Source organism: Cornus florida, unplaced genomic scaffold, assembly GCF_030987335.1.
Source record: "Cornus florida cultivar Cherokee Brave unplaced genomic scaffold, ASM3098733v1 CherokeeBrave_3.0.0_Hap2_Chr06, whole genome shotgun sequence".
Taxonomy (NCBI): Eukaryota; Viridiplantae; Streptophyta; class Magnoliopsida; order Cornales; family Cornaceae; genus Cornus; species Cornus florida.
Genome location: NW_026775576.1, coordinates 70,128,813 through 70,150,387, shown reverse-complemented (window position 1 = coordinate 70,150,387; position 21,575 = coordinate 70,128,813). Strand labels below are relative to the sequence as shown.

The window sequence follows — 21,575 nt, the reverse complement described above, 5'->3', positions numbered from 1 at the left end:
AGAGGGTTAAATGTACACAGTCTTACTTGCGCATGCGAAGATGGTTAAATGTACACAGTCTTACTTGCGCATGAAGCAACTTTACTATTGCAGAAAGCCCACCCTCGAAATGTTCAATTGCATCAGACTCTTTTTTTTCAAGTTCTAAATCTTATTAGCTGAATTACCTTCACACCACTTGTTTTGGGTAGGGAAAAAAAAAAAAAAAAATTCACACCATGCAAGAAAATTTAAACTCATTTCTCCGGTTTATACAATGCTTAGTATAGAAACAAAAATTAATTAACAAATGCAAAAATTTGCATGACAATGACAAAATTTATATGTTTTTGTGGTACATACAAAATTTATGATGTTTCAAGTGGATATGAACAACTCTAATGACCTACTCTGTTTCCTGTGAAGTCTATGAAGATCTTGTATGTGCTGCAATGCAGTAAAAATTGAAATCTTAAAAATGAAATAATTTACCTCTTGATCACAAATGATATGACTATTATATCCTCATCCTGGTTCTCAAGTTTTCTTCCACTCTAACTCAATATGTATCATTCCATTCTTTGAATCTATCAAATGGTATTTCTCGTTGATTCGTCCATTATGTACAACATCAGCAAGACTAATATCCACATGCCCTAGTGACTCCTACATTGTTGCGAAATGACATATTTTTTCAAGTTCTGAACACTTTGTGAATTATGAGTGAGTAACAACTATAAGGATAGAAATAGGATGGTGATAAAAAGGAGGCGAAAATAACCTTTGATCGGAAACTAAGTCTGCTGCGCTTGCTCTTGACCTGAATATGGATCTTCTCCCTTACTGGAGGCTCTTCAAGCAAAAACTGAAACTCTTCATTCCAGATTGGATCGCGGGTTTTCTTGATTACCTGAAGAAACCAAGAACAATTACTAAAGTTCAACTTTCAAATGATTGAAAGTAGTTAATCTATGCCTTCAAAATTGTCAAGCAGCCTTAGGTTGTGAGATATCAGAATAAAACTTGAAGTTAATCACAGCAGCTTAGGTTCTCTAAACCACTTTGACTCAATCCAATAGCAAACACACACAAAAATAGGGGAGAGAACAAAGTGGGAAACAAAAGGACTTGACTCAATAAGGAAAAATATACAAACACTAAACAGTGAACAAGAGCACCACCAATATTTAATCGAGCTGAAGTAAAAGATAGATGACAAGTTTGGACATTTTGTGTAGCATTTAACGTATTTCGGGCTTCACTCTATATTTTCTTTCCATTATGAACTTTAGTAAGACTTGTTAGATTGTGAGTACTGTAGGTTCTCCGAGTTTTTGGTGGTAAATATGACATCGTCAAGCTCAATTATGCTGATATTTGATTGAATGATATTTGAGTCAATTTAAAAGATTCAATATGAGCATAAAATGAAGTAACTTCATACATATAATTTTATGATGCTTCATAATTTCACAAACTAACAACCAATATACATACACACATACATATAAATATAGCTTTTATATTAACTGAAGACTTTTATTTTTCAGCCCAGATGAATTCTTGCTCGAGTCTGTGTCCATTTTTATGCAATCCAGGTTAAGGGATGGACAATTTGAAAGAGAATTTTTGTCAAGGTAAATCTCACCTTTGATTTCTTCGTTTCTCCTCTAAAAAGTACCAAAGCATACGGATTGTTGTGACTCTTTCCCTCTACGTCCTCAGCTCCTTGGACTGTAACCAAAAGTACACCTGCTCCACTGGGGCTCTCATTGCCTAATGCCCTATCGTTTATACTTTCATTCCGCCCATCGGCATCCAGATGTCCACTAGACCCATCGCTATCTTCTTTGAAAGGATTATACGTCAGCTCCACCACAACTGTCCCTCTGTTCTTGATGCTTTGAGGATCACTACTGCTTGTGTCCTTGAGCAAATCAAGAGAAAATTCCTTCGTCTCATAGGGCGTTAGCACTTTTAAAGGAACCACTTGCTTTCCCAACCTGTCATGTGCTCCTACCTGTTAACAAGAGCACGGAAAAGAAAAGATGATAATGTGGAGGATGAGGATGCTGATGTCTTTTGCAAAAATCAAACCTTTCGGGAAAATCATTGCAGACACTTCAGTGACTCAAAATCGTCTAACATATTGGAGGTTATATATAGAGTACACGGACTTAAGTTCTTGAAAAACACTTCTTGAACCCTTAAGAGGAACCTATGAACATTATCCGAAAACTACATAATTGTAACTACCCAATTGTGAGAGTAGGAGAGCTCTTCGCCCCTCCATATTGGGGTGGTGAGACTATCTTTCTCTTTCCAGATATACTAGTGTCATCTATGAATCACTTTACCAAAGATTTCATTTTTTATCCATTATGCTCATTAAGTGAATTCAGAAGTCCAGTGACCATTCGGAATCATTTTTCTTCCATTCGGTTATAAATTCTTATTAGTCTTATAATGGTTTATTGCTTATTCATTTTATAAATTTAAAATTTTCACTCTTAATTATCAATCAATGTTAGAGAAGGTCAGCAGACAAACCTTATCCCAGTCAAAGAGATTTATATGAAGCACTTGAGATTGAGGGTCCTTCACAGTAAGCTTGAATTTCTCATTCCACACAGGGTTCAGGTTCTTCTTCTTGATGGTAGTTTTCTTTGCTGGCAGAGAGTCTCCACTCAGGCTGAGCTTAACATAAGGATCAGATGTTCCTAGTAAGTCCATCTTCAACAGTTTCCGGGCTCGTACAACTTTTACATGCAGTATCCCCACGATCTTGCTCGTGGCCAATCTATAAAAAAAAAAAGAAAAAGAAAAAAAAAATGTAGCTATACTTCTATTGTTTTACTTGCAACATTGTCATGAAATCAACATATATCATAGAAGAACTTACGTCGAAGCATCAATGACTGGTAATTCAAGAAATTGGGGCCAGAGGTAAAGGTTAGCAACTTCTTTTCTAATAGTCTCCTGCAAGACTCACGAAAAAAAAAAATCAATTGACCAGACAGAGATTACCCTCCAATCACACAAGTGAGTTACTAGTGTAGCACCTGAACAAATCGATAAAGGCCGGGTATGGACATTATATCCCCTCCCAGTATTTTCAGACCAAAGTCTACACGGGGCTGCACAAAATTAACAATGATCGACAAAGAGAAACAATAATTAATATCCATTCACCGAAACATTAAAAGAGGAAGGAAAAAGGTAGAAATGGTGGCAAATGTTTCTGTGCTTGCCTTCTTCATCAGAGATACCATAATGTTCGCAAAACATGGAAAGGTAGCCACGAGAGGTTTCAAAGTTATCCGCAGTTTTGCAAATACTTGTAAATCCACCAACTGAGAAGAAGCATAATCAATCCTCCAATACATGTTCTCTTTAAAGGAACTAAAAACACACATTCTTCTGTAAAGGCTTGTGTGCCTAGGTTCTTCTGACCTGAACTATTATTCGCAGAGACAACACTTTTAACACCACAATTATGTTTGGATTGCCGGCCCATTTTATTGCCGGTTCCAGGAATAGTTCATTCTCATTTGTTTCATAGATTTTGAGACCTGCCAAGTTGCATAGTAAAATAAAAACTAAAGCATATTAAATCAAAATTAATGCATATTACTTCCAACACCAGCATTATCGTGTTTATAAATAATGCCAATGTTTTTTCTGTTAATCTTCTGACTCAATTTTTAACCTTATTTTCCATTGCAACAAAAAAAAATTTCACCAAAGGATCATATTCCAAAATGAATTTCCAGTGAATGAGTGTAAACTAATTTTATTTTGCAAAATTAATAAATAATTCTAGTTTGCTTGTGGAATTGATTTCAACAAATATTAATATCAAGAGTGTGAAGAGGTTATTAGTCAGCTATCAATTTAAACAATCCATATACACAGAAACCACCAGTAAAGTGAATTGGTGAAACTGGAGAATTATTAGTGGCATCTTCCAAGATAGTGAAATAAATTAACTTAGGTTTCTTCTGTATGAACCAAAAATTTCGAGCCAAAGATTATTCTATAAACCCCTCGAGAAAGCAACATTAGATGAAGCCAAGAAGAAAACTTACCTTGAATTGTAGGAGGAAGAGTGCCGAGGCTTAAATTCTCAAACTCAATTGATTCTATATAAAACTTCCCAATGTACTCCGCAAACATAGGTTGAACCGTGCTTCTTATCATGCTACAAATGGCCTGTACATTTAGAATTTAGCTTGATATTTTTAATCAGAAGTTTACGGATTCCTGAGTTATTAGATTACCTTGTCAAGGTAAGGCCACATTTCCAAAATAAACTTGTTCAACCAGTCCACCTTCACATTAATTCAAATGCAATACTAATCAGAAATTAATCGCATGTGAGAAAAAATAGAAAAACAAAAATGTCAAAACATCAAAATAATGATAGCTGATAGCAACGATACGGGAGATTGAAAAACAATCTTACTCGATCATAGTCAGGATTCTTCACCCAGATAGGAATCTCAGGCAAAATATCTCGCAAAGCAGTGCCATCTAGTTCACACAGTGGCCTAATAATTGGATCCTGCAGTGTTTAGTTCAATAACAAGATTATTTTCAGGTCCAATGATGCACAATTTCGGATTAAAAATATTGTGTAAAAGTGTAGAGAAAAGCAGATTTTAAAAAAGGATCAAACCACAACCAAGAAGGCCACAACATTCATGTACCTAAAATACATTCATGTACCTAAAATCTATTTTCAGTCATTTTCCAACACTTTTTTTTTTTATATTTTAAAATTTAAATTTCAAACTTTATACTTAGCCGAAAAAAGATCCAAATTTGTCTTAAAGTTTTTCATTATTCGGGATTGATTTAGGTAATGTTTCATCAACTACAACCCATATCTCCAGCCAAAAGTTGAATTATGAAAATAATAATGAATCCAAAATCGAGATCTCCATCAGCACAAGCTTTCATTTTGTGCTCATGTGACAATGATACCATGATATCATTTGAAGATGCTTCAACTCTGAATTTTTATTTTTAACTAATTCATGATCAAAAAAATCACAAATAGTTCACTATAATTAGTATAATACTTGTTACGTATGTTAAATCATGCTTATAAATAAAAGTCAATGAAAATTATTAGAAAAACCTAATTTTAGGGGTTATGAGTTGTACTGGCCTGAACAAGAAACACGACTCCGATATGGTCCATTATGTAATTTCATCCATTATACCTTGCTTGACAATGTCTCTCTTTACAATGACTTAAGACCACATTTCATACCAAACAAGTATAGAATAAAAAAATCTTACTTAGAAACACCCTAATTAAAACCTAATTTACATTATAAATCAAGATTCTTTGATTTGCAACAAGAACATCAAAATCATAATTTGTTTTCAGTATAAAAGAACTCATAGATGCCCATATATTAACAAAACCTTAAAACACACACACACACACACACACACACACACACACACATATATATATAAAAGAAAAATGTAGACTGTCACCATCAGAAAAAATACGCAGAGCATGTGAAGTAATCATTAATCAAATTCTGAAAAAAACTTCACAACAAATGACCAAAACAAGAACTATATGTTTGTGTGTGTGTGTGTTATATATGTAGTATATCATTTACCTCTACATCTTTGGAGTTGGAATAGAGGAAGAAGTAAAACCCAATAAAGATTCCAATTGGGATTCCAATTCCGAAACCAATAATTTCCAAGAAACTGCTCAAAATTCCCATTTGCCTTCAACTCCAAAAAAATAAAAATAAAAATTGAAAATACTGAAAATAAGAAGAAGAAAATAACATAAAAAATTGAAATGGGTCAATGAAAGAATTGAAGATTAATGCAGAATAGAGAAAAAGAAAGTGATTGGAAATGAAGAATTTTCCGAGAAACTGGAAGGCGAGAAAATCCAAGAAATACATTGTACTCACCAAACGTAACGAATAGACTCCCAAATGAAACCGCCAAAAAGAGAGACTCGTTAGTCGCTTCTTCTTGAAAAATATACATATATATATATATAGAGCGCTCTCTCTCAAATGACGATATCGCCCTTGATTTTGGCCCGTTAACCGTTTAATGTTCTAGCAGCCGGACTTTCGAACTGGACCGGTTCATACATATGTATATATATAAAAATATATATATATATTGCATGCATTTTATTGCTATTCTCCACTTTTATTTTAAGATGATGACAATGTTAATTACAATTTTTTTTATAATAAATATCCCGTAATCCTCTTTTCAGATGTTATCTCAGTAGTTAATCTTTTTAGAAACAAAATTCTATTATTTGATTTATGTTGTATTTATCATTTTTTTTTAATTTTATTTTGCATAATTATATTTTCTTTGTGTGAAGGTAAAATTAGAAATACTAATGATAAAATATTTGGAGAAAATAGACTTAAAGGTGATACAGTCATATACCACATATATATATATATATATATATATATATAATGTATTAAAGGAGGTGTCGAATCTCTCATAATATTTCATAATTCATCACCGAATACATGTAGTCCTCCCGTTCCATATATACTATTATTGAATTTAATTTTTGAGGTAGTCCGAAAGCAATTCAAAATCCCGACCTTCAAATATGCCAATAATGTTCTAATTATGAAGAATGTGAACATAAAAATGGAGGGAGTGATGGGGAAATGTCACAATAGGTATCTAATCGATGAACCGATGTTAGCAGCTTCACAAATATATAGATTATATCGCCGGTTTAATTTTTAATATACTTTTTAAAAAAGTTGTTTATGAAACAGATTTTATGAGCTGTATCTTAGCTTCTAAGGATTAATTAGTTGGCATATGGATTGGATGCCCAGAAAGAGCCTACACCAGTTGCTTTTCACTTTATTCTTGAAAAAAAAAAAAAAAAATAGTATATATAGACTGCGCGTGTGAACGCATAATATTTTGCATGTTACTTTATTCAATAAAATAAAATTAATTAAGAGGTTATAATATAGACAAGTATGCCTATAAACATATATTTATACATATATAAACATATATACATGTCCACGTACGTACATTTTTATATATATAGAGATGGATGATATTTAGCCGGTTAAGTACGATGATGTTATATATTATTGACTAGTAATCTGGTTATAGGTCAAGTTGGGTGGTATTATTTTTTGCTATTATTATTATTACTACTATTAAAGACATATGATGTTTTGAAAATAATGTGAAAATTATTTCAACATTTGTTAAAAGAAATCTTGAGTAATCTTGGCTTTGGTAATCACAGTCTTAATTGGATACAATTTAAAAGACAATGCCATTCGGACAATGTATTCAGACTTGATAATTTAATCAACGATGGTGGCAAAGAATTTTTTTATCCAGTATATCCAAGGTAAAAACTTCTCGATTAGATTAATTATCATGTCTTAGAATCATTATCCAAACCCAAAAAACTTACAAATTATGACGCTATTTGGTTCACGTTTTGTTTTAACTTTTAATTTAGTGTTTTGAGTAGTAATCGAAATTATGCCCGGAAACGTTCATTTGTTCAAAACATATTTGGTAAAAAAATGTTGCAAATATAAAAAATATAATAGTTAATTTAAAATTAGTATTTAATAATTTTTCAAATTTTTGTTTTTACCTATTCATTGCTACCGTACCCATTATTACAGCGCTGAAACATGTAAAAACATCAAATTGATGTTTCAATTTTTTACAGCTATTCACGAAACATTTCGACAATATTACCCGACAAACAAAAATACCAACGTGTACCAAACATGTCCTACGAGTTCACATTCTTGTTTAGTCGCTTCTGCCACAACTTTGTTCTTAGTCAAGTGCCAAACTACATGATGCCAAAAGCTTGATTAAAAATAAGAACACAATTGACATTCTAGATGTTAATTAACTTTCTCTAACTAGTTCTTCGCCAACTCTCTTACGTTTCGAAAATCAACCCACTCAGCTAAATAAGACAAGTATGGTTGATGAGCATGTCAAGAAAGTTAAGATTAATTAGTAATTAATTTAGATGATAATTAAGATAATGTTCCATGAAAAGAATCATTCATTTAGCTTTTTGAAGACAATTTGCAGACAACATCCTTATTTTTATCTATGTGGGTTCTATTACTAATTAAATGACATCTATGTTTTTGGATCTAACAGAGAATTGACTATATTGTAAATAACGTTTTGTATGTTCAACTATAATATTATTTGTTTATTATATAGGAGAGAAAATTGTCATTCCCAACTGCTAATTAAATTCTTTACATAGGGGTAGATGTGTAAATTAACTCCCAATTTTTCTTACCAAACCATATTCTTTGACAATATTTAATAAAAACAAAAAGTTACACCACACTAACATTTACAATTTTGATAAAGACATATTATCATTCTCTTGTTCATCATTATCCTTGATTTTATTTCATTCAACTACATGTATATTTTTTATAAATACAATATAAAAATATAATATATATATATATATATATATATATATATGTGTGTGTGTGTGTGTGTTTTAAATGCCGTTCTCTCTCTCTCTCTCTCTATATATATATATATAACACATATATTACTGAAAATGTAAATATAATCTAAACTTGAAATAATAAACAGTGAAATTGTAAACCACAGTTGCTAGCTAGTTAGGTTTCTTATGTTGAATTTTTTGTGAATGCAATAAAGATTCTGTTGAATGAGGAAGCGAAATGGTAATTTGGTGGAGGTCTCTCTTGGTGCCACAACTACGTACGTAACTCCCTTGACAATGACAATTAGTATGCATAAGCAATTGCAATACACAGAAACAATATATATAATGAGAGGTGTGCGTATTTATCTACATATATATATTATGTAACATATATACACAAACATATCGAAATCAATTTTTGCAGTACCTAAAGTCTATGAATGGGATGATGGGTTATTATAGGCTTCGTTACGATTGAGATCACTCCACCAGGCACTAAGATTGTGTTGGCTCAAATAAACCAACACAACTTTTCATTATATATATATATATATATATCTGACTATTCGTTATTTGTTTAAATTAAAACACTTTTAAGTATTGACATGGTGCAATACACCTCTATTAAATAGGTGCAACTTCTCTTCAATGCATGGGTAACCTATCATCTGACCTAATCAAATTATTAGTATTATTTAATTATTATTAAACTATTATTTTGCTTACAATTATGTGTAATCTTTTATATATATAAAAGAAGTATTATTTTGCTTACAATTATTTTTAACCAAATGCATCAATAAGATTAAAAATCGGTGTTTTCCAACATTGGATTAGTAACACACTACTAACGTACACATGGTGAATATATATATATATATATATATATATATATATATATATATATTAGTGACACACGAAATTAAAGAAAGAGAAGAGAGACCACAAAATTAAGATTGCAGCTTAGGCAAGGGACTCGAACCCAATTGGACAGTCCGAATTTTTATGAGCCTGGGTGAAAATTTGGGCTTTGATTGATTTGTTTATTTTTTATTGGCTATGTGTGATTCAGAATAATCTCAATCCAAATTTAATTCATATATTGAATTGGGATAAAGGTGTGGAATAATCTAAATGGAACCCGAGTTGAACAACAAAAATCGAACCCGATCGAATTCTAATATGATCATATATATCATCTATATAATAGAATTTTTTATTTTTTATTTTATTATAATGTAATATATATATATATATAAAAATTCTATAGACGTTGGGCAATTGACTCAAATGTAACCCATAATTCTAATATGACTTTTCAACCCAAACGCAGACGGCATTTAAAAGTTTGAATGTGGGCTGGGCTCAGATTCAAAAAGTCAGATTTAAAAGTTTGAATGTGTCCTAACTTTGGAAAATGCTACAACCACATCATTGTGAATGTTAATTCCAACTATAAAAGTTTCTTTTCTCGCAAAAGTTTGTCCATTAAAAGCTGAAAGAAAAAGAAATTATAATAATATAATATATAGAAAACAATTATAATTCCTATTGAATTTTTAAATTTTTTAAGTTGTTTTACAAGGGCAAATTGCAAAAAATCCCCTCTATTTTCACTCGTCTGCAAAAAACTCCCCTTATGAATAACTTTAGCAATTATCTTCCCTCAACTATCACAAGGGGGTCATTTTAACTAACATTGTTACAGTAATTGTGTAATAAAATTTTGGGACGAAATTATCTTAAAAATCAAAACAATACATTAGTATTACTAAAGTACCCACCACTCACTTTATTTTTATTTTTTTAATTGCATAAAACACTAAAACGAGACATCTTATTATGAAACGTTGCTTTTGATTTTTTCTTTAGAAATGTTCTTGCTAATATGGCAGTTATTTATCAAATGTCAAACTTAAATTGATTTTAATGAAAAAAAAAAAAAAACAAACTTGTACCATGATTTTTCTATAAAATAAGATAAAGAAAGAGATATATATACAAGAGATCCAAAAATATCAATACCATGATTTTTTATAAAAGTTAAAAGTAGAAATTTATAAGATTCTAAAAAATTATGAACATAGCATACCCAAAATAAATCCAGTTGTGTCACATAATATCAAAACAAAACCCCTTTCCACCACCCCCCAAAACATATTTCACACTTGTTTTTTTTTTTTGGTTTTTTTATAGTCAAAAGATATTTCACTTGAATAACAAATATTTATTTAGACAATCTTCAATTATTTATTTATTAAGTAGAAAAAGCGTTTATTATGACAAAAAATTTGATTTATTTTAATATCATAAATCTTAATCCCAATATTTTTCTATTAAATTGTGATATGCCACACATGCTCGCGCGCACGCGCACACACACACACACACACACACACACATATATATAAATGAAAAAAACCACTTCCTCCTAATCATGAGATGATTTTGCCACATAGTTTGATAAATTTCTACTTTTAAATTTTATAAAAAATCATGGTATTGATAATTTTGGATTTCTCGTATATATTACTTTATCTTATTTTATAAAAATCACGGTACAAAGTTTTTTTTTTTTTTTTTCACCAAAATCAATTTAAGTTGACATTTGATAAATAACTACCATATTACACACAATCACTCTAACATATGTTAAAATGATCCCCTCATGAGGAGGATTAATTGTTAAAGATATTCACAAGTGAGGTTTTTTGCAAATAGGACAAAGATTGGGTTTTTTTTTTTTTACAATTCGCCCACCCTTGTTTCAATGAATAAAGTTCAACAAGGATTCTTTGTCAACAATAAATAAAACACATTATCTCATCTCTTAAAGTCTTAAATTGTTTTAAATAATGTTTCACACGTCGTGGTAACAAAAATTGTTCACAAAGTTTATCTTTTTCCTTATTGAGTGCTTGTTACATGTTGGCCACACCCAACCCATACAATAGCCTTAACTGGACTAGTGCCCAAAGGATGGCCTACAGAGGAGAGAGAAATTATTACATGGTTTCGGATTATTAGTCTCGACTAATCACTATTTCACACTTAAGCAAAAAAAAAAAAGTTAAATAAGGTTTACACAATTTTTAGGCATTTGTTTGTGTGTCAAATGGTGATTAGGCAAAACTGATCAATTGGTCCCGGGATCATGTTATAATTTCTGGGTGAAGATGGGCTTAGTTTAGGACATAGGTTGGGCCTTTCATATCAGCCTTACTTTTAACTGAAAAAGTAACCAAGAGATTTGGGGCCCAATTAGCAGAATGCAGAGTGGGTGTTTAAATTGGATTGGGCTTCCAACGAGACTTGTAGTTGAGGTTGGGCTTAAGTTTAGTGTTAGGACAACTTAATCTATCTAACGACCTTAAATTGATAATAGTAGAATTGTCAATGGAGTTGTCTGTAATTTTTTACTTGTTACGTATAGTTTTCACCGGGAAAATGTACTTTAATTTACTTAATTACTCAACAAACATTTTTCCTAAGCATTTGGGTTGGCTCCAATGCTCCATATGTACTATTTTTACATTCTTAAGATTCTTGTTTATATTGATCTTAAATATATATATATATATATATATATATATATATATTGCTCTTGCAGAGTGAGTTATGTACAATTCACTATTGAGAGTAATTTCTGTGTCTTAATCATTGTCATTCAATCCTCCTCCATTTCCATTTCCATTTCCTGACAACCATATATGATTTCACACGTTGAGATGATAGACTGTCAGTTGTCACAGAGGACACACACACACACACACACACACACACACACATATATATATGCAAAAGGAGTTGTCACAGGTGTTATTAAATTGTTGACTTTAATTGAGTAAGATACACGAAAATATCAGACCATATATCTATCTTTATTGATTAATCAGTATTTTGTGAGAGCAATATTCATAATATAACATGACATAGTTTCACAAGCAGTTATGGTTTGTAAGGCCAAAGCATCCAAATTATTGGTGTATAAGAGAATATTACTAAAAGTAGAGTAAAACATTTAATTACTTTACTTTTTATCACCCGATAGGTATACAGCAACTTCTTTTGTCTCTATGTCTCTGCATGGTCAAACATGAGTTGTGCAGGAGAGAACATAACGTGATTTACTTACCTTTGAGTATGGATATATATATATATATATATATCTATCTATCTGGCAAAGCAAAATTTTACTTATAATAACTCATGGCAAACAATCCTTTTTTCCACTGAGAATAAAGTATGATATATTAGTTTTTAGGTCAAATTGCACTAAATTCCCTATACAATAAAAAGTTAGCAAAATACCCTCTACATTTGTTTTTTTTTTTTTTTTTTCAACAAAATTCCTCAATTTATCAAAAATTACAAATTTCTTATCTCCGGCAGTTGGAGCTTGGATGTTGGAATTCTAGTGGTAAAGTAGTCCCGTTCAACGTTGTGAAGCATGAAGTGATTGTTTTGACTAAAACTACTCATACATGCTCATTTTACCCTTCACAACTGATTTTATAATAAGAAGTTGAGAATGTCCCTTACATACATAAGGGTATTTTTGTCAAACAACCAGTTTATGTGTTTGGTGCATGGCAAAAGGCCACCTTAACACCAGAATTACAATATCTGTCAGAGAGAATAATTTGCAACTTAACTTTTTGATAATACAAAAAGATTTAGTAAAATTTGGCCAATTTTAGCTGCTAGATTTAAATGAAACAACATTACCTCCCACAACTGTATTTTTTTTTTTTTTTTAACATACATAAGGGTATTTTTGTCAAACAACCAGTTTATGTGTTTGGTGCATGGCAAAAGCTTAACACCAGAATTACAATATCTGTCAGAGAGAATAATTTGCAACTTTAACTTTTTGATAATACAAAAAGATTTAGTAAAATTTGGCCAATTTTAGCCACCTAGATTTAAATGAAACAACATTACCTCCCACAATTGTTTTTTTTTTTTTCAAAAAAAAATGATATTATTGATAATTTTAATATCCCATTATTACTTTTGTTTGTTTCCATATAATACGTTTATTTCCCTTCCTTATTTTTCAGTTTTTCATAGCCCATTTTTAGTTTTCCATTTATGGTTGTATCATCATCTTCTTCTTCTTCTTCTTCTTTTTTTTTTTTTTTTTTTTTCACATTAAGTTTCATCGTACTCAACTAAAAGAATTTGATTTATACAAAATCTACAACAAAAATTACATTGTTTTCTTACAATTTTTTAATACTTTGAATTTTTTTATTTATTTAAATTCTTCTCCTTATTTTTGTTTTTGTGAGTCAGAGAGATCCTTAGTTTTGATCATTATAGCAATTAACAAATACCCATAAAAGTAATTGATATATATTAATGATCAAAGACACAAGGTTTTATCTCAAGAGTTCATATAGGGAAGCAATGTAATGTATATATAAATAATAGATACACAATTTGATATACATGGTGACTGAAACTTTAATTGCGAACAAAGATACTAGATTAAGATGAAATCTAAAAAATGAATGACATCTTTCTAAAAAGTTAATTACCTTATATTTTAATATGGGTCCCATTATATTTGACACATAAATAAGTAGTAAGTTTTTATTTATCAGGCTAAATAGCAGGTCTTTTTTTTTTTTTTTTCATGTCAAGAATGTTATATATGTAGTCCAAAATATGTGGTCTATATACCATGTACTATAATATTATTTATTTAAATATTAACTAAAAATATAACATATATATATATATATAGATTATTATTATAGATAATAATCTATATATATATAAAATTTCTTATAGTATATAGTTTAATATAATAATAAAATAAAAATTATAAAATAAAATAACCTAATTAAAAGTTGAGGTTATAATTTGATTTTATATCCTTAAGATTCGCCCCGCTATGGTGTTAACAGACTCAGTGGCTTCTATCTCCCAGGATACAACGACATGTCTTCCTTTGGTAGTAGCACTGCAAACCGAAGAAAAAAGCGAATCGGCTCGATGTAGTATTCTCTCTCTGAACTAGACTCGAACTCGGACTTGAACTCACAGAGTAAGAACCGAACCCACAGACGAAGGCTCGAACTCACAAGAAGAGAGAAGGAAAAAGAGAATTAAAAAATTAGAAGAAGTATTCTGAATTGGTGTGATTTGCAAATGTTCCAAATGGGGGTATTTATAGGTAGCAAGGTGCCTTTTCGGGTAGGTGCAACTATGGCTTATGATGGTTCAGAAGAATGTGCAACCCTTTAGAAAAAAAACTAAAAGGTGGTTTTAATTTAAATTAAAAAAACTAATTTTAATTTAAATTCGAATACCAACCACCCATTTATGAAACCCATATAAATAAGTACAGCCCAAAAACAGGTCCAATCCAAAATTCCATTTAGTAAAAAGAATAACCGGACTTTACAATTAGGCCCAAGTCCAAATCCTAAACTTGGTTTATTTAAACTTCAATTGGTTTCAATATTTTTTTCATGTGGGATAAGCACTTCCCACATTTTGCATACTCATTTAGGCTTATCAAAACACCACATTTTGGAGTTAATTTCTCATTCACTCATAAACGGATTTGAGAAAATAAATATACCGCTCATCTCCTTGCAGAGAGGAACGCGTTCATCTATAGATTCACAAAAAATTCTAAGCGGAATCTACTCCAAATTTCATCTAAAATTTCTATTTTGTATGTCCCATTTCTAACAATCCTCGACATGAATGGAAATTAGCGTCATTTGCAAATGATGAAAATGTAGACACTAAAGAGAATACTATTGGAAAGTTACTGTATCCGGATATATAGCTTTTGGCTTTGAACCTTCCTTTGTGTATTGCTATCGAATTTACTGGCTGACCAGTGAACATGATGTCTTGAACTATTCAGTCGTTAATGTAAACCAAGATAATAGCAAACATACAGTTCTTTTCCGCACAAAGTCGGTTCTCACGGTTCTATTCATATGACCTGAATAACTCCTGGTAATTCACGAGTGCTCTATAAAACTTATCCTCAGGAGTTCTCATAGAAGCGGCCCCACTTCACACTCATAAATGTGACCTCTTATTAAGAATATCCTACTATACCCCATTTGAATTTTTAAGGTATAAGAGTCATTAAAAGTACAGCTTATCATAATCATCGTTGTAGGTAGCACTGTCTCATTATAAAAATGGGTAGAAGATTAAATCTTCCCAGTGCTTCTAGTGAGCCATTCAGAATTTCTGTTGTCCCTTTAAACATAGATCTTGGGATCTCCAGTCAACTAGGTTGGGTTTCTATTAAGATGACTCGTTAGTTTTCGGCTTTAATCACATTCCCCTCGATGAACTATACATCTACTCTCTTGTCAAACCTTTTATAAACGGATCCGCTAAATTATATTTTGACCTAATATAATCTATTAAGATTATCCCACTTGAGAGCAATTGTCGAATGGTATTATGTCGTCGACGTATATGTCAAGACTTACCGTTATACATATTACTTTGTGCCCTTCCAATTGCTGATTAATTATCTCAATGTATACATATAGCTGGCACATGTTTAGGGCAATTTGGAATATCTTCTAAGAAATTACGAAGCCACTCAGCTTCTTTGCCAGCTTTATCCAAAGCAATAAATTCAGATTCCATAGTGAATCTGGCAATACAAGTCTGTTTTGAAAATTTTCAATATATGGCACCTCCTTCAATAGTAAAGACATAGCCATTTGTGGATTTAGAATCCTTCGTATATGATATCCAATTAGCATCACTGTAACCTTTAAGTACTGCTGGATATCTTGAATAATGCAATCCATAATTTATGGTATACCTTAAATACCTTAGAACCATGTTTATTGCAGTCCAATGGTTCTTTCCTGGATTGCTTGTATATCTACTCAATTTATTAACTAAGTATGTTATGTATGGTCATGTGCAATTTATCAAATACATTAAGCTTCCTATAATGCGAGATTATTCAAGTTGTGATATGTTAGGACCAATATTTTTTGATAAATGAAAATTTACATCAATATAAGTCTTTACACGACTACTATCTTCCTTATTAAACTTTTCTAGTACTTTCTCAATGTAGTGAGATTGAGATAATAATAAACCATCTGATGTTCTAGAAATCTTGATTCCTAGTATGACATCAGCTATGCCTAAATATTTCATATCGAAATTTTTGGTTAACATTTTTTTAGTAGTTTTAATTATAACATAATTACTACCCATTATTAGCATATCATCCATATATAGGTACACAATGATATATCCATTTTGAGTATTTTTTATATAAACACATTTATCACACTCATCGATTCTAAAACCATTTGACAACATCACTTTGTCAATTTTTTCATGCCATTATTTAGGTGTTTGTTTTAATCCATATAAGGATTTTACAAGCTTACAAACCTTCTTTTCTTTCCCTGGAACAATAAAACTTTCAGGTTGTTTCATATAGATTTCCTCCTCTAATTCACCTTTCAAGAATGCAGTGTTAACATCCATTTGATGTATTTCTAAATTTTATAATGCTAAAATAGTAAGTAACAATCTAATGGATGTTATTCTCGTTACTGGTGAATATGTATCAAAATAATCCAAGCCTTTATTTTGCCTGTATCCCTTAGCAATAAGCCTAGCTTTATATTTTTCAATTAAACCATCAGGCTTCATCTTCTTCTTGAAAATCCACTTATACCCTAAAGGTTTAGTACCAGGAGGAAGATCCACTAGCACCCAAGTATGATTTTGCGTGATGGATTCAATTTCACTATTAATGGCTTCTTTCCATAAATGAGATTCAGGAGAAGATGTAGCTTCCTTATAGTTTTGTGGCTCATTCTCTAATATATATGTCGGAAAATCAGGACCAAATGAGTTAGACGTTCTAGCTCTTTTTCTACGTCTAGGTTCATCCTTATTTCCATCATCTATAGACTCTTGGTCTATATTATCTTGTATATTTCTATTAACAATATCATTGTAATGACGTGGTCATTTTTCTTCCTTTCATTTTTCTCAAATTTTATGGATTAATTTTTTTCGTTGAATTTTCTTTTTCGAGTTCGGTTTCTCATCACTTAGTGTCTTCTCGAGTACTCGAAAATGGTTTCTAAGATTTTTTCCTTTAAATTGACAACTTCTTTAAAGGATCGCGTTATTTTCACATTTTTATTTTTTTGACACTATTCACTTTTCGTCATTTTCCCCATTTGTCACTTTTTTGGCACCTCACTTTTCGTGTTCGGAGTTTGTTTTTGCCTTCACGTACTTTAATTTTAAGAGATTTCCATGAAATACGCATCTTTACTTTTGTAATTGCTCTTCGTGTCCATAGGGGCACGAATGTATAGTTTCTTCCGATTTTTTTTTTCTTGGGGTATTTTTCGTAAATATCTTTTGAAAATATTTTATTTCAAAGGTTTTTAAGAAAATATCTTTTGGAAGATATTTTCATTCTGGCCAGTTTCGCAGTTATCCTTTCTTGGAGGGGCCATTGTCCAATTAACGAAAGTTATTACAAAGTGCCTCATTTTGATCTTGGATTCTCGTACGGGATTCATTTTCACATTCTGTCGAGTCGTGAACTCTTAAAATTTCTTCCTGATCGTTTCCCCAGTTTTAGGGATTTCGGCCCTAGTTGCCGCCGAACTTGTTCGAGGCATATCTTCCTGCACGGGATTCAGTTTTTGATGTCGTTTCTTCCGTTGTTCATTTTTTTTTTTCATTTTGATTTTTTTTTTTCTGTTCACGGTATTTTACCGTTTGAGCGCGTCTACCCAAATTTCACTTTTTCGAACCTGGCGGGGTCCGTTCGGGGCACTTTTAGGGTTTTTCTATAAATAGGGGGTGAAATAAGAAAAAGTTGACTTTTTCTTCTTCTTCTTCTTCCTCCCTCCTTGGCCGGCCATCCATGGCAGCCTTGGGCTTCCACCTTGTTTCTTCTTTTTTTGGCTTCTTCCTCTTTGTAAAATGCTGTAGTGCCTTAACATTTATCGTAGGCCTTGGCGATGCGGTCATTTCCCCCTTATTAGAAGCCGATTCCGACCATTTTTTAGTTTGAGTTTGGATTTTCATGGTGCCTCAAAGGTGATAATTACTTCTCTCGTTGTCCCCAACATAACTTAGAAGTGTTGTCGGATTCGGAGCGGTTTCCTTTCGGTGGGATTTGAGATTTCATCTCAAATGGAGGTAGGGGATGTTATAGGTTTATATTCTTGTTGTATTAATTATTTTCTAAGCTTATACAACTTGTATGCATGCCATTATATTTATTTTAGAATTTAATTTAATTATTTTCTTTATATATAATTTAATTAATATGGTTGTATATAGTTTATAACTGAATTCCATATTATTAAAATAGGCCTTGATATGTTCATTAACATATATTAAATTGGGAGTATTTGAATAAATATTGAAACTTTTATTTAATTTTTCACTTATATGAAGATTTAATTCACATGATTGTAATTAGCATGGAATCAACTTATAATGTGATATTAAATTAAGCCTTAATGTGTTCTTTAACATATGTAAATTTGGGAATATTTGGAATTGTTTTAAAATCTAGAGAAAAATAATTAATTAGATTAATTAATTTTATTTTAAGTATTTTAATCACTTAATTGAATTTTTAACTTGATATTTGTAATGATTAGGACTTGTTTACTAGCATGTACTCCCTCTGTCCCATAAAAAGTGTCACTTTTAGGAAACCGTGACTATCACAAATTGAACTGACATGGTTCCCGAAACATGACACTATTTTTGGGACGGAGGTAGTATTAATTTGGGAACATTTGAGTTACTTTAGAATTTAGAGATTTCATTATAATGATTTAATTAAATTGTACTTTATTATTCCAAAGACTTAATTAAGTTTTCGAGTTGATATATGTAATGAGCATGCTATGTTGTTTAACATATATTAATTAGGGATTATTTGGTTGAGATTTGAAACCTAAAGAAAATAATTAGTTTATTTAATTAATTTTCATTTTTATTGCATTAATGATTTAATCATGTATTTGACGTTGGTTGTATGTTTAAATCATGATTTTAGACTTGTATTAGATTCATGAGTTTATGTTTTCAATATTGAATGATATTGTTATAGCGTGTAACGAATCGCACACTGAAGATTCGACATGTGATGTTATTATAGTGTGTAACAAATCGCACTCTAAAGATTCGACATTTGTCATGCCATAGTAGTTGTGGACTTAGAATATGTATTGTGTGTTTCCAAAATTGGTTTGTGCATGGTAGTTAGTTTATTACCTTTTATATATATATATATATAGACTTTGTAGCACAATTCGTTTATTTTGGAAATTCGATATAACTAGAGTATGGCTCTAGGGCAGAAGATTAACTCTTCCCACACGTGCGCACTAGGGTAGTTCCTGTAACGACCCACTCCACCGCATAGTATGATATTGTCCGCTTTGGGCCTGAGCCCACACGGTTTTGCTCTTGGGCTTTACCCCAAAAGGCCTCATACCAATTGAAAATAACACCACCACATATAAGCACTTCACATTTCCTCTACCCAGGCAATGTGTGGGACTGTGCACCTGTAATTCGCCAATGTGGTAGCCTGTTAGTATCTTTCGCACCCGCCCACGATACACCCGCCCACAAGGTCATCAAAATCCACCCCCCTTGGAGGCCCGACGTCCCCGTCGGCACACTTCCGGCTGGGTCAGGCTCTGATACCATTTGTAACGCCCCACTCCACCACATGGTATGATATTGTCCGTTTTGGGCCTGAGTTCGCACGATTTTACTCTTGGGCTTCACCCCAAAAGGCCTCATACCAATTGGAAATGACACACTTACATATAAGCACTTCATATTTCCCTCTCCCAGGTGATGTGGGACTTGTGCACCCGTAACTCGCCAATGCGGTAGTCTGATAGTGTCTCTTGCACCCGACCACAAGGTCATCACAATCCACCCCAATTGGGGGCCCGACGTCCTCGTCGGCACACTTCTGGCTGGGTCAGGCTCTGATACCATTTGTAACGCCCCACTCCACCACATGGTATGATATTGTCCGCTTTGGGCCTGAGCCCGCACGGTTTTGCTCTTGAGCTTCACCCCAAAAGGCCTCATACCAATTGGAGATGACACACTTACATATAAGCATTTCACCTTTCCTTCTCCCAGGCGATGTGGGACTTGTGCACCTATAGCTCGCCAGTGTGGTAGCCTGACAGTGTCTCTTGCACCCGCTTACGGCACACCCGCCCACAAGGTCATCACAATATGTCATTAACTTGTCTTAAAGAAGCAGTGTGTGTCAAAGACAAGATGGTGAGACCAAACACCTATATAAAGATGAGATGCATGGTATGTAGGGAAAGGTCGTAGTTTGTTGACTTTTGTTGAGTTAAAGTCATAGTTGACTATTGATAAATGGAATTACCGATTGATTTTCAATATCGGCAAGTTTATCACGGATCAGTGGTGAATAGATTTAGTTACAGAATTCCCTTCTGAAGATGCTCCAATTTAAACTTTGGGTATAGACGAAAGCTGGTGATACCGGACTAACGGTACTTTCTATATACAAATTGGATGGAGGATGCACGGACTGAGTTTCACAACCTTTAGTTCTTTATCCTGGTGGAAACATGATGCTTCACGATAGGCAGGAGAATGGACATATTGATTTCTCTCCAAGTCTAATATTTATTAGATAGTAGAGATGGACCATCAAAGATCACTAGATCCTTTGCAGCCATTTCTTATACTAAAGTGAAAATGAGAGAGCATTTTACAGATTTAGTTGCAGGATTTCTGATTTTACACAAGGGTCAGGATTCTAGATGGAATATTGGTTGACTGATAAATTAGGTCAGCTTAATTCTTGTCTATTTCGAACTGGTAGGACTTCAGTTCATACGAATATAATGTATCACGAGACGGTTTAGATAAATTACAGTGGTGATTCACACTTTATATCAAGTTCCGTCTGGTGGAAGCGATGATGTAAATGGATGCTCTCAACAAACGATATAATATTTAAATCTTTCGGTTAGTTGTTGAGTTATCAAATGCATTTATAGCCAGTGTAATAATA

At 32.1% G+C, this 21,575-nt stretch overlaps 1 protein-coding gene across 2 annotated transcripts; it reads right to left on the bottom strand.

The window, feature by feature from the left end:
• Positions 1–252: 252 nt before the first annotated feature.
• Positions 253–6,057, bottom strand: LOC132314914 (synaptotagmin-3-like). 2 transcript variants are annotated; one of them, XM_059813685.1, is made up of 12 exons: positions 5,618–6,057; positions 4,445–4,548; positions 4,260–4,310; positions 4,068–4,191; positions 3,433–3,551; positions 3,231–3,332; positions 3,042–3,116; positions 2,882–2,958; positions 2,530–2,779; positions 1,628–1,999; positions 761–889; positions 253–645 (listed from the first exon to the last, which is right to left on the bottom strand). In XM_059813685.1, exons 1-12 carry the CDS (start codon positions 5,730–5,732, stop codon positions 517–519), a joined length of 1,647 nt encoding a protein of 548 aa, XP_059669668.1. In that variant the 5' UTR covers positions 5,733–6,057; the 3' UTR covers positions 253–516. The 2 variants fall into 2 exon arrangements, with proteins under 2 accessions (XP_059669668.1, XP_059669667.1); XM_059813684.1 differs by having other exon boundaries at positions 4,445–4,543; positions 5,622–6,057.
• Positions 6,058–21,575: the final 15,518 nt, after the last annotated feature.